This window comes from Bombus terrestris, chromosome 12, assembly GCF_910591885.1.
Source record: "Bombus terrestris chromosome 12, iyBomTerr1.2, whole genome shotgun sequence".
In the NCBI taxonomy this organism is placed as follows: domain Eukaryota; kingdom Metazoa; phylum Arthropoda; class Insecta; order Hymenoptera; family Apidae; genus Bombus; species Bombus terrestris.
Window position 1 is genome coordinate 12103991 of NC_063280.1, and position 24917 is coordinate 12128907.

Below are 24917 nucleotides of genomic sequence, written 5' to 3' on the forward strand. Positions count from 1 at the left end.
GACCCTTTCGCCAACCGGTCGAATAATTTTAGACAAAGTCGACCTTGCTATTTCCGTCTCGAATTCTCGCGCGAGTGCGCCGCGCTTCTGCCAGCGTGTCTCCGTCGGCGTCTATCGTGACTGCCGCCGCCGCCGCCGCCGCCGCCGCTGTTGCACCATCTTGCGCGTCCTCCTCACCTTTTCGTTGCTACCAGAAATCGAAAGATTCCGCCGCATGGAGGAAAAAGCAGGCAATGTGGCGTGGAAGGCGACTCGCGAGGCTCGTTTCGCGCGCGTCGCGTTTCGCTCGGTTAGCGAGCGCCGCGAGTCTGCTCCGTCAAGCTCGCGACCGATTCTCAGATCGTCAGTCGCGCGTCGGAAATCGCAGACGTCGCGCGTCGAAATATCGCGACCGCGACCGCGATCACGGCCATTCGCGTTCGCTTGGCTGCTTCGCAGGTATTTCGCGGCCCGGCCGCATCCGCGGTGAATCCGCGAAAGACGTATCCGCGCTGGAGGCTGCTGTTCTCGGTGTCGAGGCGACGAGACGGAACCGGAAACGGAAACGGAGGCGAAACGAGGTTCGATCGAGAGAAGCGCCGATGCGACGCTGCGACGCGGACCAGAGCAACGATTTACCGAGATAAGCCGTGGGAACGGCGATAACGATAGAGAAAAAAGGCGAGTTCGTCGAAGCGCGGCTGGCTCCGAGTATCTTCGTGTGACGTAAGTCGATAAGTCGACCCGCGAACGCCTCCTTTTCTCGTCGGCCAACGGAACGCGGATTTTATCACGCGCGCACCGCGATTTCGACAATTTCCACTCGAAACGATCGTCATCGTGCACCCACCCGCTCCCTCTCCTTCTCCATCCGCTTTACGACGCGTCTCCTTCTTTATCGCCTCTCCTTTCTTACGACGTCGAACGCGCGAATCGTCTCGCGCCTCGTTTCTTCCTCCTTCGTTCGAGAGGAACGCGTTCATCGCAACGATATACTGTTTCGAAAGCGTTCGCACGAGTTCGGGAGTCGCCGAGAGAGAAGGTAACTAGCGCGCGAGCTTAACCACGACCGCGAAACCGACAGGCTCCAAAGTCGAGAAAACGAGAGAGGAATTTACATCATCGCGTATTACGCCGACGGAATTTCCACGGAGAGTCGTCCTTTCCTCCTTCTTTCCTTTCTTTTCGTTCCTCTCTTTCCTATCCTTTTTCTCTTTCTTCGCTTTCTTCGCTTTCTTCGCTTTCTTCTCTTTCTTCTCTTTCTTCGCTTTGTTTTCGCGCTCGAACGCGCCGCATAGGTGTACGCGCGTCTCTCTCCGAGTCGAAACCGAGATCGAACGCGCGCGCGCGCGCGCGCTTACCATCGACCTGCCAATTTAGACACGCGCTGTCAATTGACAGTCGAGTTAACCCTCGTTAGCCTTGCTGCGTCTCGGCAGCCGTACGAAAATGGACGACCGATGAACAATCACTGGAGCATAGACGTCGATCGATCGCTTTCGTATACGTTCGTCCGACCTGCGTCTCTACCGATCGCGCTCTTCTCGATTTCGTATCGCGGATCTCGCACCTTTGCCTCGGCTCTCGCTGCTAAACTCTTTCTCTCTCTCTCTCTCTCTCTCTCTCTCTCTCTCTCTCGTTTGCTCTACTTCTGTTTCCTTCTTGGATCGATAGGTCGCGAGAACGATCGCGTGATCGCGATCGACCTCACGCGCTACGTAGTTTTATGTCGATGAAACGCCGGACAAGTACCCGTACGTTTGAAACAGCGGTGCGATACGTTGGACGAAATGCTCCGTGAATTAACTCGCGGCGTGCACGCGTTCGTCACGCGAGTACGAGGATCCGAGCGATCGTCGGCCCCGTGGCGGTCGCGCTGCGCCGCGTTGCGTCGTGCCACGATCCTACGTACAAGGTTCGTGCAACCATACGGCAACTAGAGACCGAATCGATCTTTCTTTCGAATATCAGGAATCGTGACGTAACGCGAGCCGAACAATGACGCACAAGACGAATCGGAATGAACGCCACGTAAGTATGTATATGTTGACCTCGAGCCGCTTCGTCTTCGACCGCGCGCTTATCTTAACGGTTTCATTTCCCGGTAATCGAACGCCAGACTTGCCCCACGTTTTCCACGACGACGAGGACAACTCGAGCTCGAAACCCGCTTCTTCCACTAACCCGCCTACGATTCGTTCGTTTGTTTCAGAATCGGTGACACGATAGCAAACGTCGCGTTCTCGAATACCATGTTGCAAGCTGGCGACCACGATTCCGTCACCGGCCGCCCCCTTTATCGTCGTTATCCGCACCATGATCCATCGTCCATCGACCCGAAACGCCGACTTCCCGACGCTATGGAACCCACCGTCGAAATCCACGATGTTTCCATCGACTTGCCGCTAACCGCTATATCCTCGATCGGAAGCACGCCGACGCTCGAATCGGCCGTAACCACCACGGCGACCGCATCGTCGGAGAGCTTGCGCGTCGAGACGGACAACGAGCAAAGCGTTTACAGCGTCGCCTTGCTTGACCGATGCACGGATCTCGTGACTCGTAACGATTCCGTCTGTGACAGACAACGCTATGCCTCTTCCACTTGGTTCTCTCTTGTTCGTCGACGATGTTCCAACATTCGCGGTAAGTTGAACGATCTCGATGTTCGCCTTCCGACGGATTACCGATCTCTGACGTTTCTCGCCGATCGCCATTCTTCCTAACGCTCTGACAGCGTGTCAGACGAACGAAAAACAGGTGAAATCGCGTAAGCGCGAGTAGCGACAACCGAGCGAGTAGCGGTTGCAGCGATTTTTCCCTGCTATACGTACTTGCACTTGCAACGGTCGTGACAGCTATGCATCGCTAATCGCTGGCAAGCACGCGCGTCTGTTCAAACCGAAAGCTGCCACGTACGTGTTGTATTCGCGGTCGACGCCAGAGTTTCACCTTCGTCGACGGACTCGCGCTAAACGCGTAATACCGATACGCAACGTGGAACGCGTAGTTGGATTTTCCGTCGATCACCGATTCCTCGAATACTCGTAACGCGTATAAATTTTCCTTCCGTCCTTTGGCGAGTAACAGCGGCACGATTAAAGTTTCCGTCAGTCGTGTTCTACCAACGTCGTAAATACGATCATTTGCCCGGTATCGCGCCCGTCGGTTTCTTTATCTTTTTTTTCAACCTATCGCTTCGTTCTCTCGCGATTCGTTCGCGTCTAGAGAAACAGCCGATAGAAATTCGTCGTTCGTTTGATTCGCGACGTTGGTTCACGTTCGTACGCGTTCTATACAGATTGGCTGCCAAGGATGTGTTCCTGCCTGGACGCCGACAACGCGCAGTTTCTCGGTCCATCCACGTGCAGCCGGTATCAACGACTCAGTCCTAGGAGGAATCTGTTCGAGCTCGCCTACCGATCGATGAACAGAAATCGAACGCCAAAAAGATTCGCGCGACCGGACGAAAGCGAGGAAGACGAGGAACAGGTAAATGGACGAACAACGAAAGTGGCGTCGAAAGTGGCGTGAAAAAAACACTGACGACGTTTTTTCTTTCTACCTCTGGCACCCTCTTCGCCGGTAACGCATAGACGGAGGAATTACGTTTTTACTGCGACGACGACGCTTGCTACGACGTGATCGTCGAGCACGATCTTCGTGCCATCGACTTGTGCAAACTTCTGAAAGCGAAAAGAAGTACGGCGGGAGTGGACTGGTCGATCGTGGAGACATGGCCGGAGCTAGGAATAGGTCGGTATCCGTCGTTTATCGTTTCTCCTTGCAGCCGTCGTAACGACTTTCACGAGTTACGAAACCGTTGCAGAGCGCGCCTTGGAGGACCACGAGGACATTTTGGCTGTGCACAGGGAGACGAAAACGTTTTCCGCGGAGCGCGCACGGAAATTTATCTTTCGCGAAGATTGCCTCAAGTACGAGTTCTTCCACGATCCGGAGGTCAGTATGAAAGTCAAAGTTGCCAGCTCGTATCGCTACGATGCGTCTACGATATTTCGTCGGTTTTCGATTAATCGATTAATCGACACGGAAACGACAAACACCGGCTTTCGTAGTATCGCACGATGCGTTACGAAACTGCAAAGTTCGCGCGCTTCCCTGCGCATTCTGCTTCGGCCGTTCGCTGTCGCGCCAATTTCATCGATAACTCGACCAGTAGTTGCTCGACGGCTTTCGACCTACTGTTACCGACTATTACCGCCTATTACCGACAGCGATCGCGTCGCTGCCTCCGAGAGCCGTTCTTATCCCACGGCGGAAACGCAAAACGCTTAGACGCGTGCTTTTGCTCGCGCCACGTGCTCGCGATTCGCGTATCCGTTGGCAAAATACGAACGACGACGTAAACGAGTGTCGCGTTGCAGCTCTTCCTTTCCACCGAGATGATCGACGTTCCCACCGTTTTCGCCGAAGACTGGCACGCCTTGGACGAAACGGAAGCGGCATTACGAGTGAGTGGAAATACGATCGATCTTCCAGTCGACGCACTTTGTCGCGCGCACGCAGTTCCCTCGTAATTCTTTGATCAGCGATTCCCTTTCGACGTTTCAGGACTATCTGGAGAACGAAGAGATAGCGGAATGTCCAGAGGTATTCGGTTTAGCGTGGATACAGAACGGACGCTTGAACATTTGGAGGAAGATCTGTTTGCTTCTTCGAGACGGAGAGCTCTACCACGCGAAAAAGGTAAGTTAGCCGAAAGGTGAAACGCGTCTAGCTGTACTCTTAGATTATCGGATAGTTGGTTCGTTGGATTCGCGAGGCGCGATCGATGCGCGGCGAACGCGTGGTACACGCGCGATTATGCCGTTCGCTCCATATCGAGTAACCACCACCGGACACCGTTGAAACGTCGACGGACTCGCGCGACAGCAGCGACGGAATAACCGCAAACGGGTAGAACCGACGCGAGTCACCAAAAACCCGTTTCGCCGGTTTACCGCGCCAACAGCTGACAGCGATAGCGTTCGCGTAAAGCAGCGTTTATGTTATCCCTCGCTATACGGCACGGATACGACACGGTACCGTTCCGACGAACATTCTTGCCGCCGATAACACAGGGGTGTTCGCTTATCCGTCGTAGCGGACGGTATCGGCGTTTTAAACGAGACGAAAAAAATCGACCCCGAGTCTGAACGCGCACGAGCGACATTTTACCGCTCCTTTGTTTCTTTTCCTATTATTTTCCTATGAAAAACTGCGCAAAGACAAACCAGTACGTGCATCGTACGCAGAAGGATCGCGCGGTAAAACGTCGCTTTCGTCTTTCCCTCGGGAATACGTACGTTTACGCGCGTTTACGTATTTCCACGACTCTAGCCAGATCGTCGCTCGCCAGAGTCGTGGATCAACGACCGTGGCGACCGCGTCGAAAGGGACTGCGAGAAGAGAGTGTCGCGAAAGAAGGTCAAGGGGAAACGTCAAGGGGCCGATGAATCGACAAACGGGACGATTCGTCTCGCGCGTTCCACGCCTGGTTTCTGCAGGGTTCGATACGTCGCCTCGACGTCACAATGCGTTGACGCGCGAACGTTAAACCGACGAGACAGGAGGAAGCTGGAAACGGCGAGAACACGGCACGATAAGCGGGAACGTGCACGCGCGACGACCCGCACCAAGGAATTCCACGCGAGTGGATTTCAGTGAATAGAAAGTTTACTCTAAAACGCAACTGCCGCTACATGTACAACGGCGGTCAATCATTGCTATGCCGATCACGGCTGTCTCATTCGCGCTTCGCGAGTAGCTTGTCGAGGACGTCGATCTTACGACGTTCGATACTCGAGCGTTCGTTCCCAGCCGCGTCTATACGGCATCGACGGAGGTACGATCGATGCGCGTGGCTCTGTCTTTCGTCTCGGCCGACATCAGCCTCTGAACTACGCGTCCAGCGTGCAAATCCTCGCGAGCAGAAACATCGGTTCCTGAAAGCTACGACACCAGCTCCGTCCGACGCAGAACGAAACTCGTTGCTCAAACGCGCCCGACGCGCTCGCCGCGTACGTACGCCTTTCTAAGAAGCTTTCCGCTTTCCTAGTTGCTTTCACCGACTACGAACGCCGAGTCGTCGTCTCGCTACTCTCACCACAGCGATCCTCTCTCCCTATCGGTTCTCCACCTTTTCCCGTTTTCTTCTATCTCTTCGCTTTTCGCGTCATTTCCGACGCTTGGAATACGTGGCCGACACTAGCCAGAGAACGAGCACAGAGACGAGACGACGGCTCGTGAGAGACGGTACGGCACGGTTTGATCCGCGCGTCGCTGATTCGAAACCGTTCGTCGAGTTCGCCGTGGCACGGCGGCGAATCAGTCGGGGCTGACACACATTCGCCCTGGCAAAAGAGCTATTCTGCTATGAACGCTGCTCCCTGGGTCGTCGACCTGCCTTCTGTTGCTTCCTCTTCCACCACCTTCCACCTCCTCCACTCTCCTTTCTCTTCTACGCCGCTCTACGCTTTCCTCTCCTCTCCTCTCCTCTCCTCTCCTCTCCGCCTCCTCTCCGCGCGTTTCCTCCACGCTCCTCGGTTCTTTTCTTATTTTCCACGCGTTTCCCTCCTTTCTCTTTTGTCGCGCGGTGTTGGCCGGCCTCGTCCTTTGCCGGCTTTTTTTCCGCTTCGGCTCGATCCACCGCTTCTCCGTCCTGCCACATCCTACTCTGCTTTCTTCCGTTTCTCTCCGATCTCTGCGATTCTAGTTTTTTTCCGCCGATCGATCCGCTCGGTCGTTCGCTTCGCGGAAATTCCGAAGCGAAACGAACGACGATTTCAAGATCGAGGCGAATCGCGCACCGTCTTCCTTCCGGATCGGACAGGAAAACGCGTTTTTATCCTCTCCGGTGTCTGTCCGACGTGGTCGATGCGTCCACCACCCTAGTCGGAAATCGGATTCGAGCGCGAACCGTTCGCGGTTTCGGAATCACGAGTTTCGCGACGATATTCGATCCCCTGATGGGCTCCAACGGCGGACCTCGAATATCGTTCGAGTCTCTTTCGTCCAAGATGGGTTCGCGTTCGAAAAATTGCCAGCGCGCGTTTCTAATTTCAAGTTGTTCGCGCTACGCTCTTCTTCTCCTTTCGTCCGTGTCCGCCTCTCTCTCTCTCTCTCTTTCTACCCCTCCCTTCTCTTCCTTCTCTTCCTCTTCCTCGCCGTCCGGCACGTCGTACTTGCTACACCGTTTCCTCGTTCAGGGTGTTGCCCAAACACAATACGTTTTCGCAATGCGCGCGCGATATTACGATGTCCGTTGCATCCACGTCATTGTTCGCGTTCGCGATGCGTAACGCACCACGAGAGTGGTTCGTGGTTTTTCGTTTCCATCCTTCTCTTCGTCGTCCGACACGCGATCGTCCCTCGATCCTCCGTTGCAAACTCTACCCTACTGTTGTCGCCAGGCAAAAACCAGTCGATTCCAAAGGTGACGATATTTGCGAGAAAACAATGCCAGTTCGATCGAACGTGTATGTCCCTCGAACCTATATACTCCAGACTTTATCGCGCAAACTTGTTGCAACCATGCTCGATCACGAGTCGTATACGTTTAGCGCACGACGTTCCTTCGCAAATGTTGCTTGTAAAAAGAAAAAGAGAGAGAGAGAAACAAAGTTTGCAAACAATCTGCAAAGTTGTTACAGGCGCCGCGAAAAGCTTTAAAAGTATTCAAGGTATCAGAATTCGACGATACAGAGCACGAAATAACTGCGTGTAATTGTATCGTCGTTTGAAATTTTTAATTGTCTAGTAACGAAATGACAATTACATTTCTCTTAATATTCGTTGCAAAGGGATATAGAAGCACGACGCCGACGATTATCATTGACGATCAACGTTAACGACGAAAGTAACGAACGAAATGTAAACAAATAGAACTTTCGTTTCTCGAATCGATTTATTTTTAAATTATGCTCGAGAACTTGTAAACGTTTTCAGCAACCTGAAATTAGAACGGAACGTCTGATTTCGAGCATCGGTCGTTGAGCGAGATAACGAACGCTGATCCGTTTTGAACGCGCGAGATCGATTCTTTGCGCCGTGGCTGTTGCCGCCGCTCGGCTATCCGGTCGACGCAACGCGCCCTCGTCCATTATTACGTTCGTTGTCGCACGTTTCGAATCTTTTTTCAGCAACTTTGCGACGAAATCTTAATTGGAAGAAATTCGCGCGATGGAATTTTCCCTGCCGCTTTTTGTCGCGGCGAAGATTAATTTGTCAGAACTGGTAGACCGGAGATTACGCTGCTCCTCCAAAACGAAACAGTGTAAATTCGGATTAACCTAAACCGATTCACGTCACGCTCGATTCCCCCTTTCTCGTCTACGGTGCGAGACCGAAACGATCGTGCCCGCAACGGGATGTTCGCTTCGACACTCATCGTATTGGCGGCTGTTTCGTCGAATTCGGCGAAAGGTCGCGCCGATTACGCCTTCGAAAGCAACGAATTCGATCGCGAATCCGAAAACGAACATTATCGATCTCGTTCCTCTTCGCGAGACTCGAATATTTCAACGAATTTTCTGGGTTAAGGTGTACTCGAGGTAAAACGAGCTTCGTCTTCTGGCACACGGCCGAAAGGTGTGGATTTTCCAACCGCGTAACCGTCGTTTTTAGTGTCATCGGTCGAAATACGCGACCCTTGCTTCTTCCTCCTTCCTTCTCTCGTTCCTATTTCCTTTTACTGGCTTTCGTTTAAAAGCGCATCTTTTCAACAAGCTCGACAACCGTAACAACGATCGATTACCAATCGTCATCAACGAAACGAAAAGACGCGAACGAGAAGGAACGAACGGGCAAACGATGGCACGCGGCTGCCACATATTCATTTCGTCAACCGTCGATCGATCGATTTGTTCAAAGTTTCTCGCAGCCGCCGGCATTCTCGCGAACGAAACGCTAGTTTTCCAGTTCAGTTTACCGATCTATCGTAACGATTCGTCTTGGTAAAGTACAAAAGATGGCGATACTACAGAAAGAAAATCATAACCGGCAAAGGAAAGAGGTCATTTCCCTTTTTCAAAGTGCTTTTTTCTTCGACGAATCGAAAGCGGTGGTCGATTACGAAGTTTCGAAAGAAGTATTGGACGATTAGGCATACTTTTGATTTCCTTCTCCGAAGGCATGCTACTTATACCTATAACGCGATAGAGTAAAAACGAAAGACGTGGAGTGTTCGTTGATTCGGTTCGAAGACGGAAGAAGGTTCGGACTCTGTCATTTTGCACGCTATGATTTATTTACCACGGCCGACACTCGTGTCTTCTTCCTGCTTTCCCTCCTCGACGCCCTTACCATTCGACGGTTCGCATCCGTAAGGCTTCGCGAAGCTCCAGAAACCGTCGAATTTTCGAGAGTTTGCCACGATGCTATAAATTGCCGATTTCAAGTTCGCTCGACGAACGATCGCGAGATTTTAAACACGTAACACGTCGTCGAACGTGTAAAGGCGAGCATCCAAACGGTCGGCTGCGTAGGCAAATCGGCGGGGCAAGAGAGGGAGGGAGGGAGCAGAGAAAGAGAAAGAGAAAGAGAGAGAGAGAGAGAGAACTGCTTATTCGTTGGAACACAAGATCGGGGTCGAAGAAGACGGGGGTGGGCAGCAGCCAGCTGATTCGGGAGAGTTCGTGAACGACCGTAATCGAAACGCGAGGGAACGAAAGAGGCGAGGTAGCGCAGCAGCGCACGTCCGATGCAGTCTGCCGCGACCACCGGGAAACCAGCTGACTGGTCGGTTCGGTCGCGTTCGTTGAATCGTTCGGCAGTCTTCGGATCTTTGTTCGTCTCCGTGCACGAGGCGGCTACCGGCAAGCGACAAACCTTTCCGTCAGTCGTCAGTCGCCGTTTCGACACTGTCGAAGGGTAATGTGCGCGTGTGTCTATTACCTCTTTGACACTATCAGCGTTAACTTTGTTGCTTGAATCGCGCGATCGGCCATCTCGTTACTGCATCGGTCGACCGTAGACGGTCGATCGGAACGCTCGTCGTTCCGAGAGATACAAGAGAGAACGAAAGAACGCGATTAGCGTCGTCGCGCAGTCTGCTCGTTACCGGTAGTCGCTTCAGTCTCTGTGTGCCACCCCTCCATCGCTCGTTCCTCCCCGTCCAGTTCTTACACCCACCTACCCATCCTACATCCCTTGTCTCTCTTTCTCTCTCTCTCTCTCTCTCACCCTCTGTCCTCTCCCACTACTCTCTCTCTCTCACTCACTCTTTCTTTATTTTGCCCGTCGGCTAGCCGGTCTCTGTCTATCCATCTGATTTTCCGCTTCTCGCTTTTCTCGCAGGCCTCCTCGTTCGCGTCGTTGTCGCGTAGTCGGAGGAGAAGACGCGAGAGAAATCGTTGGCAAGGATACGAATTTTGTGGAACGAGAGCGTGATTTTGGTTCCGTGCTCGTCTGCTCGGTCGCGACGACGAGCAACTCTCGCGGTTGCGATCCAAGGAAAAAGAACGGATCTTGTGTTTTAAAACAAAGGAAAGCGGAGGAAAAGGTACGGCTAGAGAGGACGAAGAAAGGAAAGGAAAGGAAGAGAAGAAGGAAGGAAGGAAGGAAGAAGGGAAGAAGAAAAAGAAGGAGAAACGACTGTAAGCGAAGCGCTATGAAATCCGATCGGTACGATAGGTCGGTATTTCCGAGCGGAAAGGACACGATGGTATCGCGTAACGGATAGCTGGTTCGCGCGACACACACGTATCGCCAGTTCACCGTCGAAATCGTCGATTTCCACCGGCCGGATCGGAAATCCAGTTCCCTTGGCATTTGGATTTACGCGAAGATTTCGAGCGTGAAAGCCGAATTGCCGTGGCTCGACATTGCTCGGGTGGTAAGTGAAAACGCTATGCGACCGGACGGTGATGCGAAAACGATATTTTCGGCGAGTGTACGCTCGTACTTGCTCGTTGTCGGTCGATCGGCGATAACTCGATACGACGGTACTCCATAGAACAACCAACTATGATCGTTTGCTAGTAGATTGGATAGCGACCCGCTAGAAAACGAGACCATCCACGCTCGATTCGAGAACACGCGATTTATCGAGAATCTCGAATGCCAACGATAAACCAATCAAAGTCCGTTGGGATTTGCGTACGAACGATGAATCGAATCGGATATCGTCGTAGTTTGGTTCGTAGCTCTCGTTAGGGAAAAAGAGCAGAAGCGAGCGTACATATATACGTAGGAGAAAGTATCGAGCGGAGGGTAGGTTCCGATGATAATTTACGACGGACCCCGTTAACGACCGATCGGACCAGAGCCGGTGCCGAAATCCCCTCGTTTTAAAACACGACGCGGAGCTTCGTATTAGAAAAGTGACAATAGCGCGATCCGAGACTCACCGCGTTATTCAGTCGTTACGATTCGCTTTCTATAGAGATCGCCTCGTCCAATTTTCTCTCTACCTATATGCGTCTGTTCGTCTATTTTTCCATTCTCTGATTCGGCGTCTCCATCGACGATCATCGATTTCGAAATCGATATTGGCATCGGCAGTGGCGCCGGTCGGTATCGTCATAATCGTCGTGCCACCATAGCCGATAAGATTCGGATAAGCCATTTTTGCAAATTCCATCGAAACCGTTGAAACGCAAGCTTCGCGCGAATCGCGATGAATAGAGTAACGTCGCACCTATCGCACAGCGATACTTGTTTACCTAATCGAAATCAAGTGGTCTGGCGTCCGATCGTCCTCGCGAGCTATCCTTCGAGCGTCAAAAGTGGCGTTTATTTCACAACGCACGTTTCGCAAAACTCAATTCCAGCAATTACGTTCGAGCATCCTGCAATCCTTTTTTCGAATTCGCTGTCTCGCGTCGAGTTCGAATCTTGTTCGAAATATACTATATAGGAGGAGGCAACGAAAGACACGCAAGAATTTCGAAAAAATTGGAAAATTAACTCGGCTCCGATTAATCCGTTCCCGATTACTCGGCTAGCCGTCTACACGTTACTCGCGGTTTTCTTTTCTCGGTGCCGCGTTTCGCTACTCCGTTTCGCCGTTGTTTCTCCTTTCACGAACTTCTACCGTTACACGTTCTCGCGTTATTATCGTAATCGTAATACGGCGGCGTGGCCCACATACACCCGATTCACAGTCGTTCGTTCGTATTATCCGTAAAACTCTCTCTTTCCCACCTTCGTCCGTGACGCGTTCAATCTTTCGCGATCCGACTATCTAAAAACTGAAACTTGGCAGATCGTTGGCCGTAACTTCCAGTTGCCACCGTTCGTTGGTTCGGATAAGCTCGTATCTTTTTCTTTATCGTCCGACACGATGCGACGGTTGCACGTTGGCGCACGTGACCAACAGGGACCCAACGGAACATTATCCGCACGAAACGCGAATCTCGTCGCTCGTCGCCTCTCTATCTCTGTAATCGCGAGTGCTCGCGCGCTTCTGGCGTTACCCTTTCCAGCAAACCGGTTTCAATTTGATCCCGGCTACGTCTTTGCCGTCCGATGCCTTTCGATCATCGTCGTTCTTCTCCTCGAATCGGCAAAACGCATTCGTCTTCGTCTCTCGTAACGGACGATCGTAAATTACGAACGAACCGGTGGTCGACGAATCGAGGATCGATTGGTCGAGATAGGACGCGTTCGCCGCACGGAAGACGAGAGTGATCGATGTCGTGGCAACGATGACACGAACGATGACGAAACGATTTCGATTTCGATTTCAGAAAAGCGAACGAGCGTTTCCGTTCGCCCACTTGTCGGATTACGCGGTGTACAAGATCACGAACGCCAGGAAGAGATACAGAGCGCCCTTCCCCTGGGGCATCTGTCTCAGGTCGACCAGCACCGCCCCCAAATCCAAAATCACCGCGGAGCGTGGAGAAACCGGACTCAAGGTCATCGCTTTTCACAGTGAAAAATCCCGCGCCTGCTGGCTAACGGCCATGAGGCTCGCCAAGGTAATCGAACGTTCTTTCACCGTCTTTCCTATCTTCCTTCTCCGTTTTCTCTCTCGTCCGTCCGATCCGCCTCTTCTTCTCTATTTCTTCACCCCGTTGCTTCACGGGGAAAAACCCCTTTGCCTCTTTGCACGCTTGTCACCATCGAGAAAGTCTCGTTGTTTGCAGGCGCGTTGCAGGTCCGTTTCCATCGGCCGCGGTTGCCGTTGGTCGATACCGAGGCAGATAATTTCGAGCAAAACGCGAGATTCGCGACCGTTTTCCGCAAATCAAATCTGGCTGGCATTAATCCGTTTCGTTTCGTTACAGTACGGCAAGCAACTCAGGGAAAACTACAGAGCATTTAAGAACAAACAGTGCGAGCAAACCGACAGCCCAAAGGATCGATACGTCAACTACAACGTATCCAATGTGAGTTGAAGTTTTTCGCTGGCCGCAGGTTTTCGCCGATCGCGCGTGCGTCCGCAAAAAACGATCGGCGCATCATCTCGGATCGAGGTTGCATCGCGACGCGCGGTTAGTCGCGGCTCGCGATCCGCGATTCCATCTTCGACCAGGGGGAAAAAATGCAGCGAAAAGAGCGGGCGGGGTAAAGAGGTGGCGGCGAGGCGTGACGAGGCGGAGCGGAGCGGGGCGCGATGGAACCAGCGAAGAGCAGTGCAGAGGAGAGAGGAGAGGAGAGGAGAGGAGAGGAGAGGAGAGGAGAGGAGAGGAGAGGAGAGGAGAGAAGAGAGAGGAGAGGAGAGGAGAAGAGAGGAGAGGAGAGGAGAGAAAGGGTGGGAGGCGGCAGAGTGGCCGAGAGCGGGTCGCGTCGAAACAGAGTTTCGAAAATCGAGCAAAAAGCCCGAGGCGGTTAGTTGTTGCTACGCGGCGACTATCGATCATCTAGGAGGTAGAGGCGAGCGAGAACGGGTACGTCGCCGTGCGTCTCTTCGACCACGGACCCGGGTACGGTGAGTATCGCGTGCAGCGTCTTTCGCTCGTCAGCCGATGGCCGTGTCGTGCACGCGTCACGCGTCGCGCCAATCGATACCGCCAACGTTCGACGACTGGTCGTCTCTCTGTCGCGTTTCGTGATCCACCGCGCGACAGCCGTATCGACTACCTGACGTTGATCGATCGCTTGCCGGTGCCGAGTAGATCCGGAAGTTGGCCGTTGCCGCTGCTGCTGCCTGCTGCCTCTTCTTCTCGGGATCTTGACGTTCTTGATTCGTCCTCCCTCCCCACCGAAACACCGAGGCACGCTCGCGCACGTCATCCCTCTCCACTGCTTTCCCCTGTCGACCGACCGCCTCCGACTGCCACCGCCAAGGCATCGTCGCGCCGTGTCACCCGGTTTCCAGCTAGTCTGCTGGACGACCCTCTCGCCACGGGGATTACTCGCTACCGATCCCGTTTTCGTTTCCGCGCGTCTGCGCTGCCGCTTAACTTGGCCAATCCTACGCAATTCGTTTCTCACATTTAGCAAATCGTCGTTTCGTCTCGTATCCACTCTCGTCTCGACACGGCCATGGTGGAAGTACGTAGCTCGTTGCTTATCGCAGCTGTAAAAAAAGAGGCGATCTCGCCAACGTCGTCGCCGATTACGAAATCGAACAGCGGTGTCTCGTTTCGTAAGATCGTGTCTTCCTTTCCCGAAGGAATCGTCGCGCTTGTCGTTGCATCGTCGTTCGCCTGGCTGCCATTCGCAAGTGTCCGTCGACGAAAACGCACGGTTGACCTACATTCGACTCTCGTGTATTTCCGTTCGGTGGAAATATCGTAACGGCATTGGGCGCAGGTGCGGCGTCGTTACATAAGCTAGTACCGCCTCTCGCGTCGTCCCCCTGTGACGAACATCGTCGAGTATCGACGAGGACGTACCTTGGGGGAACGCGGCGAATAGTCGCGCGCAATAGGAGGACTATCGTCCCAACGGGAAGGAACAGAGAGCCGTTGTCGAGCACTCGGAAAGACCGAGTCGAGTAGCCGAAAGAATCGAACGGCGCGTACACCTTTTGTTTGTGTCAAGGGCTTTTTCTTTTCCGTTACGATCGAGTGAACAAGCTGTTATTCCCATTATTGTATTGTTATTTTCCGCGTAGATCACAGGGTAACGTCTCATTCGGTTATTTCGAGGTATAAACAACGCGCGGTGCTTCGACCGTTCGAAGACGCTCGTCTCTCTCGGCTACTCGAATCCGATCGAAAGCCGAGTCTCGTATCGGTAGGAACTGCTCGATCGCTCGAACATACCGGCATCCCCTCGAGCGAGAAACGAGACCGAGTCGAAACCTGATATTCCGATTCCGAGCGAAATCCGCGTGTCGCTGGACGTCTGGTCCGGTCCCCTATCGTCTCGTCTCGTCCCATGCCGCACCGCTCGATGCTCGCTTAGCAACAGGCGTCAGGGGTTATCATCCCCTCTTCGTCTTGCGATTTCTCTCTCCGCTTTTTAAGTCGTTCTTCGAATGGTCGTTGTTCGCGAGCGCGGACGCGATCTTTTCCCGCCTGTCTCGATCCATGCTCCGCTCGTTCTCCGACTTTTCCTGCTCGGTAATCACCCCGTGACGCGTTTACGCGCGCTCGTTCCTTTTCGTTGCACGACGAGAAGGCGACGTTACGAGAGGGATCGCTCGCGGTCTCGTGGCTTTGGCCTCTCCGTCCGTTCCGGGGCGATCCAAAGTTGTAAAACAGAGTGTCGCGTTCGCAGGAATCGGTGCGATCTCGCGTGGCCATGGATTTTACCGGCAGCGTCGGAAGAATCGTGGACGACCCGAAGGAAGCGAAGAACATCGCGGAAAGCGAGGGTATGAACTGGCGACGAACCTGGAGGCCATTCTCGAGACCGCCGCCGGGCTGCACGGTGGTTAGACTGCACGGACTCGACGACGGTATCCACGTTTTGCAACCGTGGTTTCACAGAGGGCTGAAGAGAGATATCGCCGCGGCGATCGTTCGAGACCAGGGTTCGGTCGACGGGTAAGTCGAGTTCTCGCTTCCGAGTCGCGTTCGTTTCCAAACGGAACGAAAACAGTGCCTTATCGTTTCGCGTGTTCTTTCAGCGTGTTCCTGGTACGGGAGAGCAAGAGCAATTTGGGCGCTTACGTGCTCACCTACAAGTACAGCGAGAAGGTGTTTCACGCGCAAATTCAACCCGTGAGTAGAGTTGTCGCGGATGTTTCGCGATCGACGTAGCTTACATCTCCGCTGGTTACAGGTTTTCGACGAACGATGCAACTGCTGGCTGTACACCCTCGACAAAGGCGTAACCCGGTTCTACGACTTGCTGCAGCTGATCGAATTTTATCAGTTGAACGCCGGCTGCTTGCCCACGCGATTGACCCACTACGTGCAAAACGGCGTGCCTGAAGTGCTGCCGCTTCCGGTTCCGATGGCGTTGACGCAGACGGAGGATGGCGGTGGTTCACCGCCGTCGCCGACCGAGCTCAATCGACGGCGACTCGGTGCCGCGACCGACGGCACGATGGCCGAAGGCACCGCGGCCGCTGCCTCGTCGTACACCGTCAGCTACAAGAGCATCTGAGGATAGGAATTCCAGCGGCCCGTCAGCGTCGACGAGCGTTTGGTCGCCACCCATTGTTCGCTGGATCACGCCTCTCGACCAAACGGTATCGCGAACGGGTATCGCTCCGGCGACGCGAACGTTCGATCCGCGCGCTCGGGTTGTTGGAGTTTGTGCCTCTGCAGCTACAGCAAGTGGAATCCGTAGCGCGAATCGCGTCGCTAGCCGTCCGGCGGAAAGAGAGAGCGTTCGAAGACACGAGAAAGAAGAAGGAGAAACGGACGAAGGAGAGACGCGAGTTTTAGGCGAAGGGGCCGAGAGCGTCGCGGCGTCGCGTTTCTCTGCGGTTCTCGCGAGCGGTTCGTCGCTGTCGGCGAACGGATTCGTTCGTCGAGGATGGCCGGCTTTTCGAAAATCGGCTTTGATAGCGGTTGATCAATCCCGATGTTTCGAGCCGGCGCCTCGACGGTTGCACCGACAGACGCGCCTGTCACGTTCTCACGGATCGATTCGTCGATGCGCGCGAGCTCGTCTACGAGTAACGCAGAGCAAACGCGTAGCCAGCGGCGCGACGACAGAGCGGAGAATACCCGCCAGAGTTGGCGCTCGTTACGCAAAACGACGTTAATATTAAGACGATCATTATCGATGCAAATTACGATAAAATATATATTTTGTACGAACGGTAGCAGAACGGACGATCGAGTCGCGTTCCCTGAGATCTCGACGTTCGGGCGGAGAACAATAAAAGTTAATCAACAACGGAAGACGGTTGGCTTATTTTTCTCTGATCCTTCCTCGTTTTCGCGGGAAACGCCTCGGCGTAGACGACCCATCGTGTCTCGATGACGCGATGGTTCGATGGCCGTCGCAACAGGTAAGCGGCGCGCGGCTACGACGCCTGAGAAAAGGTATTCCGGCAGGTAACGGTCGCAAACGGAGGAGGAGCATCGTCGTCGCGTTCGGTCTACGAGAGGCGAGGAGAAGGGGGATCGATGGAACGTACCGGCGGAGAGGTGGAATTCAGGTGCGAGTCGTAGTTGGCTCGACGATCCTCAGTTTACCGCGGCCAGTCGACGCGACGCAGTCCGATCTTTGACCCTCGCTTTTCCGCGTCTCGTTCCTTTCTTCTCGCGTTTTCTCCTCTTACGTCATCGCGTTCCTCTTGGTGGTGCTTTGGTTCCTCGCGATCGACGAGATGCGGATCGATCCCTTCTCGGATCGACAAATTCGACGCATCCGCAACGAGTAAGTGGCAGCCGAGTAACGCAACCTGTTACGGCGAACGCGCGTCCACCGATCGACCCCGATGTCGAAACCCCGAAGATCGAACACCCGTTTTCTCTCCGGGCAACGAACACGGCTAGTTGGAATCGACGGGAACGCGCTTTCTTCGTTCGCTCGAACTCGCGAGTCGTCCGGTAAACTTACAACGCGCGCGATATACCCGTTGTACGCGATACGTCGCTCTCGAAACCGGTTCGGTGACGTACTCGTCGATCGTCGGCGCAGCTACGAGTCTCGGGCTTCGCGGTCCTCCTAGTTCGCCAACTGCGATCCTTCGTTGTTCCGTCGCGAGATACGGAATTTTGCGTTTCCATCGCGTGGATTCCGTTTTTGCGGTAGACGCTACGACGGGAATCCGTTTACCCGTGTTGCGGTACCAGGTACGACCGACCGGTTCTCTCTCCCTCCTCGCTCCTCCTTTCTTTCTTGCCTGCCTCTCTCACTCTCTCTCTCTCTCTCCCTCTATCTCTCTCTTTTTGTCTTCCTCTGTCGCGTCCGGCGTTCTTCGATACGCCATAGTTCCAAAGTCGCGCGACGATCCACGAGTTCCGTTCGGTTTGCGGTACGGGCGCCGAAGGAGCGCAGCAGCGAGACTCGGCAAAGTGACGCGTCGGAATTTCCACAGCGGGGCGATCGAAGATTTTGCCTGGATTGTCCGGATCGAAACTCGACGAGGTGGAATCGGTGGGCGCGCGGCTCGCGACGCGGCGATCGTTTCGAACCAATTGGTCGTCGTTCGTTCTCCGCGCGTACGACACCACCGCGTGCGATGAGTCACGTCTCCGCGTTTCGCTCGTTTCGCTCGTATCGCGTCACCTCTCGCGGCCATAGCTTTGCCGCGGTTTCCTTCGCGTGATCGACGCATCGATATCGTTTTGTCCGACGTTGGATCGCGAGCGCGTGCGCTTTCTTTTCCAGAACCGGTATGACTGCGATGCAGAAGGTCGCGTTCCAACAACGACGTTGATCGAACGTCGCGACGGCTCCGAGATGATCCCGTCGATCGGACTGTTGACCGTGGCGGTGCTCGCGATCGGCACCGCGATCGCCGGTTTGAATCCAGGGGGGGCCGATTGCGGCGAGCAACGCTGTTCCACCGTCGAGTATTGCAGCCCCTACGACAAACGTTGCAAACCGTGCTCGTCCATCTGCGACGCCACCGGTCGCAACTATCAGCAAAACGAGTGCATCAAAGATTGTCAAGGTGAGCGACTGGCGAAATTCTCGCCGTTCCGTCCGTCGAACGGTTGTCGGAGCGGTCGGCCGCTTTCTCGGTTTTCTCGTCTTTCTCGGTCGATTGGCCGAGCGAGCCGAGTATACCGAGCATCGACGTTTCCAGATCGATCGGAGGAAAAGCCAGGTAGAGCGGGCCGAGCGTTTCCGAGCGTCGTGCACCTGAACCCGAAGGGGGTTCGAGTCCGTTGACTTTACACCTGACCACCGTCCCTCCGTCCACTTCCCACACAGGCGACCGTGCACGATGACTCATCCTACCGACCTCCTATTCGCCTGCCAGCCTGCTCGCCTTCTTTTCTTTCCTCGCTCTCGCTTCCTCTCGGCTCCTTTCGCCCGCTATCTCCTTCTCCTTCTCCGTCTTGCCGTTAGTCGCCTCTCGCCCCGCTTCCAACCGAACAACAACGTTCCCTTCCCCAGCCCAAGCCAACCGTTCAACCTCTCCCTTGGAAAATATCGCCGCGGCAAATAGCTTTTCATCCTTTGCCTTTCCATTTCAGAATACCTGCACGACAAACGATACGTTCTTCTCGAGCAATACGAGGATTTACGAGGTAAGTAGACGATGGTCGCGTCCTTCTAGTCGCGAGAAAAGAAGGAAAAAAGAACAAAGAAACGAACGTTGACGATCCGCAGGGGAGTTGCAGCGATTGTGGATACTGGCGGTGATATCTATCGCCGTAGCCTTTGCGTCTCTCGTATCGAGCCTGTACCTGTACGCGCAAAAGTGTCCACGATGGGAAAAGATGCAAACCACCCTGAGACGAGCTATCGCCGGGAAACGAGCAAAGGTGAGCGAGCGAGTTTTCTGCGTCTCGCGATCGAAGGAGCGCGCCGCGTCGACCTCACCAACCGATATCTCGTTTCTCAGGGAACGTCGAACGGGAGCGGCGGCGACAACGACAACGACAACAACAACGATCGCGGTAAATCGACGCTTCGAGACGCGGAATCGGGCACGTCCAGGCACAACGGATTGAAGCTGACGATGCCAACGATAAGCGCGAGCGTGGCTCCTTCCCGATTCTTGGAAAACGAAAGCGGACACGGTGGGAACGGTACCGGAAGCGCGAGCGGAAGCGGCAGCGCTAATGGAAGCGGAACCGGTAACGCCACGCCGAACACCACCACCACTTCGCTGTCGAGAAGGCATCCCAGCGAGGACACCACTCTCGATTACGCTTACGACAATCCAGCTATGACGCCCAGCCCGGAAACCGTTCAACACAGAACGAAGCGCGAGAGCTCGTTTTAAACGGGACATCCGATCGATTCGCCACTCACTGTACATAGGTTAATTCTAAGCATAGTACTTAATCGCGCTCGTCCGCGCGAGAACGCGCGCGACCATTCGCGGGTCCTTATCAGCCATTCCGTCCACGAAAGGCCTTTCGAGCGAAGTTTGCCCGATCAACGGTAACGGGGTCGAGCTTCGCATAGGTCAGCGACGGCGCGTAATCCGCCGGCCGATCGATGGAGAAGCGCGCGCTCCACGCTCAATTCGAATGCTCAACCGTCGAGTTTTACGCTCGCGTGCCTCTTTTTCACCATCGCGCTCTTCTCTCTCGCTCCCTCTCTGCTTTTTCTTCTCCTCCTGCGCTATCGACGGTGAGACCTGAGACAGAGGCAGAGAGAGAGAGAGAGAGAGAGAGAGAGGGAGGGGGAGAGAGAGAAATCGTTCACGTTCGGCTGTTTGCGCGAACCTCGCTGATCTTAGGTTAATAAGTCGTACGACAGCGATTCGAATCGTCGCGATCTTTCTTCGTCCAGCGTTCGTCCGATGTTCCTCGTCGTGAACGAGCACCGTACAACGGTGATCGTCGACGACCAGGAATCCGATGTCTTCCAGCGAACGAAACGTCGCGGTTGCTCGAGGCGCGTACATAAGAAAACGAACGAGAAGAAAAAGTTTACCGCTCGTTCGCAAGTATTCGTAGTTTTAAGACGTTTTTCGTTATCGATCCGGTAGTTTGCGTCGGAGTAAGCAATAAACGCAATAACGCACGACGTTCCTGTTTTGCGTATTTCTTTCGTGCCTGTGCAGGATATCGGGCCGGAGGTGGGAATAGGAAGGGGTGAGAATTTTTGGCGTGAGAAGAGAAAAGAAAAGAACGCAACGTTCTCGTCGATGCAGAAATCATCGTGTATGTTGGAACGAGGTGACCGAAAGATCTAGCGGCGCGTTAGGCGGAAATTTGCTCGAACCGGAGAGAGTCGCCGACGGTCGGTTTCGATCGATCGCCGACGAACGACGGCGAGGCGGACACGAGCTCCGGCGTGATCGGCGTACCGGGCGTCGTCGGGTGAGACGAGTGCCTCGCCATCACCAGCTCTCTCGTGTTCTTCTCCGGTTTGATCAGCACCACGTAGACCTTCGGGAGAAACAGGCAGAGCAGCTGGACCAGTCCGTTCAGCGACAGCGACAACGCCAGAGTAATTACCCTGACGACGTTGCTCGTGGAGGCCAAGTAGAGGGGCACGAAAGCCAGCCACAGCACGATCGTCGCGTAATTGGCGAACGCGATGCGTCGGGTCTCGTTGAATCCCTCCGGGCACTTTCTCGTCTTGATCGCGTAGAACGTGGACGCGACGGTCAACAGGAACGGGTAGATCAAACCGATCACGTAGGAGCCGTCTTCGGAGCCCCGACACACCCTTACGTTCGCGTCCCTGCTGGGATACGAGCGTTGGATCGCCGGTGGTTTCTTGAGCAGCCAACCGACGTCGAACGCGATCTCCACCAGAACGAGGATCGACGCGATCGTCAGCTGAGATCTCGGGCTGGTGAACCTGTGAACACGCGTGGAATCGCGTTACTACGGGCTATCCGGGCGTTACCATCGAAATTTACCGTCGTTTGCGAGGACTGCGGCCGGGATCGTTGAATATCCTGTGAATTCGATTGATCTTGGTGGAGAGCGCGGCGTAGCAAATGGTGTAGCAGAATCCGATGCCGAATCGGACCACGGCGCAACTTTCCACGCTGGGCTTGGACACCACGGCGAACGTCATCGAGAAGCAGCCGAACGCACCGACCAGCAGTAGAAACGACAGCTCTCGACCGGACGCTTTGATCATCGGTGTGTGCCGATAGATCCAAAACACCGAGCAGACGAACGCGGTCAGTGCCATACCTGCGAACGGAACGCGATCCCGTCATCGTTAGTCCTCGGATCGGATCGTCGACGCGGCGGCGGTCGAGGCCGACGAACGGAGATTACCGGAAACGGCTACCGTCATCGCGACGATCGCCCACGGATTCGAGTAGTCGACGAACTGTTCGGGGATAGGTTCGCAGCCAGACCCGTTCTTCGTCGGAATCGTGCCCGGCTCGCACTCTTCGCATCTCAGCTCGTCCACCTTGTACCGATAGAAACCGCAGCTTTGACACCTCCAGCAGCACGGGTCCTCTTTACTTCTCACCATGATTCGATTCGAGCCGCACGGCCGGGAACACGACGACGTCGGAAAGTCGCCGGGTCGTTCCTCTCGAAACCACAACTTGTCCCGATCCAGCCGCAACACCGCTTGCCCGTCTTCGTTCACTGCGTGCAACCCCGTACGCGTCTTTCCGTTTATTCGTCACTTTCACCCTCTCTCTCTCCCTTTGATCCTACTCGTGGTTTTGCGGAGAAAAGAGAGAGAGAGAGGGGGGGGGGAGAAACAGAGAGTAGTCTTACGCGTGTAATTGCCGATGACCGCCCAGTGATAGAAACCGTTTGCCTTGCGCTGATAATTCAGGATGGAGTATCTCGGAGGTCCGTCGACCGCATCCACGAATTCGAACGCGTTGCCAGCTTCGTCTGAAAATTTAGTTCGTATGCAACTTTACGTTTAACTGTACCCTCGTCCTCCCATCTCCGAAGATAAAACTACTTTTCATATTGTAATAAACGATGTATACTGTAGGGCTTACAGCCCGAAAATACAATATAATAATAATAATAATAATAATAATAATAATAATAATAGTAATAGTAATAGTAATAATAATAATAATAAGAAGAAGAAGAAGAAGAAAAAGAAGGAGAATAAGGATAATCTTACCTTTGAAAGACACGTTGGTTAGGTATTCGAAGAACGCGTCCATGTTCGGAGGACGCATCTCGTCGCAAAGTCCGACCGAACCTTGGCCGCAAACGTCCGTTCGCATGTTGTGAAGAGCGTGAGCCACCGCGTATACAGCGTCTCGAACGAAATGCAGAAATCTCCGCTGTTTGTAGCCGGTGCTGCGCTCGATCCTTAATCTCGGATCTTGGCAGTCGACGTGCCGCTGGAAAACGTTCGAACGGCACCTCTCTCTCTCTCCGTCTCGTTTACCTGGTCGATATAAAGACTTACCCTGTCGGAAGCGGCAGCGATAGTCGTTTCCTCCGACTCGTCCGTGCAGTTGTGATAGGTTCGCCAAAATTCTCGGAACCAAGGATCGACGCGCTCGTGGTCGAGCGTCAACCCCGTAAAGTATTGGTCGAAGCCGGAGAGCGGGGCGTACAGCGGTTGAACCGCGAGAGCACCCTCCAACACCGCGGTTTCTCGAGTCTCCACGTCGCGATTATCCGGCCACGAGTCGCTGCCCAGCCAAACGAATCGCGAGCCGACGCCGACGCGTCTCGCCGCCTCCAGCACCCGCAGAGTCGTCGACTTCTCCGCGAACAACACCACCACTGCGAGATTCCGTCGTACGTGTACGTCGTACTTGGATAGTCTTTCGATCTTCGCCTCGCTACGGCTCGCGATACGTACCTCGGACGTCCGTCTTCTCGGCGATCGTGCGCACCACGTTGTCGTAATCGTCGTCGGTGAAACGATCTTCGCTGATTCGATGCGGCGCGCTGAAGCATATGGAGTACTCCGAGGCGAAGGAAGCCAGCGTCTCGTATCCGTGGTCTCCGTACTCCGAGTCGGTGTAAACGACCGACACGTACGACCACTCGAACCGGCTTGCGGAAACGTCGTCGAACGGATTAATCGGACGAATCGAGGTAAGTCGGACGGAGGAGGAGGAGGAGCGTGGATTCCGACTCACCGAAGAACTTCCAGCATCGCTCGCGCCTGGTTCACGTCGCTCGGAACCGTGCGGAAAAACCGTGGGAATCTCTCCTTGCTGCTGAGAAACGGCGACGTGGCCATGTACGAGATCTGCGGCACCGGGAACAGAGCCAGCACCGACGCTACCTGCGAACCGTTGGATCTCGAGTGGCTGGAGCGCGCGTTCATCCGAAACGAGCGATGCTACCAACCTGGATGGTGACGGAGCTCGATTGAGCGCCGAGCACCGCGACCACGCGTTCGAACTCCCCGTTTAAGAACTTTGCCACGCTGCGATCCGCGCATCGGTATCCCTCCTCGCTGGAACGGTTCTCGCGCGCCATGAAACCTACGAACATCGACGCTCTCGAGTGACGGACCGCGAGATCGCGCGCTCGCTTACCCTTCACGAAGTAGAACGCCTGCTCCAGAGCGTAGATCGGATGATCGCAGGTGTCGAACGCCAGCGCGCCGAGCCGCACACCCGGAAGTATCCGCGGATTCTCGTTGATACGTTCGATCGTGTACAGCATCGCTTCCAACGGTTGTATGCCGTCTTCCCCCTGCGAATAAACGTTCGAACCAGGTGACACCAACGGCCCGCGTTTTCCCCTCGTATCTCACCTGTATCTCGCCGCAACTCTTGCCGTTGTTCCCTTTACGATGCACGGGAAACAGGCCTCCCAGCAGCAGCTCGCCCGTCACGTTAGCGTACCGGACCCGACCGTGCCCGATAGTCGTACGCGGAGAACGTTCGACGGAATTGGACAGAACGACGGCGAACAGGCTGGTCGTGCATAGCACGCGAATCATCATCGCCATCGCCATCGCCATCGCCATCGTCATCGTCACCGTCGTCGTTGTCGTCGTCGTCGTCGTCGTCGTTATCGCGCGTCTTTCCACCGTTCCGCTCTGCGTCGACCGTCGGATAATCAGCCAGCGAGGCAAGCAGCCTGCGTGCG

General features: G+C 54.5%; 3 protein-coding genes and 1 long non-coding RNA gene across 8 annotated transcripts; 3 read left to right on the forward strand and 1 right to left on the reverse strand.

Annotated features, from left to right (window-relative positions):
• Nucleotides 1-180: 180 nt before the first annotated feature.
• LOC100645806 (growth factor receptor-bound protein 14) lies at nt 181-17174 on the forward strand. 5 transcript variants are annotated; one of them, XM_003399913.4, is made up of 12 exons: nt 181-2010; nt 2192-2625; nt 3281-3471; nt 3576-3735; nt 3809-3939; nt 4365-4451; nt 4552-4686; nt 12669-12902; nt 13212-13313; nt 15595-15863; nt 15947-16040; nt 16102-17174. In XM_003399913.4, exons 1-12 carry the CDS (start codon nt 2000-2002, stop codon nt 16426-16428), a joined length of 2175 nt encoding a protein of 724 aa, XP_003399961.2. In that variant the 5' UTR covers nt 181-1999; the 3' UTR covers nt 16429-17174. The 5 variants fall into 5 exon arrangements, with proteins under 5 accessions (XP_003399961.2, XP_012170125.2, XP_012170126.2 ...); XM_012314735.3 differs by having other exon boundaries at nt 181-1021; XM_012314736.3 differs by having other exon boundaries at nt 181-705.
• Nucleotides 4693-10813, forward strand: LOC125386070. The gene is made up of 2 exons (XR_007225911.1): nt 4693-10041; nt 10276-10813. It is a non-coding gene; the product is annotated as an uncharacterized LOC125386070 (long non-coding RNA).
• A 152-nt stretch (nt 17175-17326) lies between the features above and the next one.
• On the forward strand, nt 17327-22898 carry LOC100644341. Its single transcript, XM_003399900.4, has 5 exons — nt 17327-17655; nt 18613-18898; nt 19428-19481; nt 19564-19718; nt 19799-22898. The coding sequence occupies exons 2-5, from the start codon at nt 18685-18687 to the stop codon at nt 20180-20182; spliced, it is 807 nt and encodes a 268-aa protein (XP_003399948.1). The 5' UTR covers nt 17327-17655; nt 18613-18684; the 3' UTR covers nt 20183-22898.
• LOC100647233 (metabotropic glutamate receptor 6) lies at nt 21047-24801 on the reverse strand. The gene is made up of 11 exons (XM_020865882.2): nt 24580-24801; nt 24359-24518; nt 24168-24304; nt 23954-24102; nt 23671-23867; nt 23269-23591; nt 22975-23200; nt 22608-22730; nt 22149-22472; nt 21779-22061; nt 21047-21717 (listed from the first exon to the last, which is right to left on the reverse strand). The coding sequence occupies exons 1-11, from the start codon at nt 24799-24801 to the stop codon at nt 21111-21113; spliced, it is 2751 nt and encodes a 916-aa protein (XP_020721541.2). The 3' UTR covers nt 21047-21110.
• Nucleotides 24802-24917: the final 116 nt, after the last annotated feature.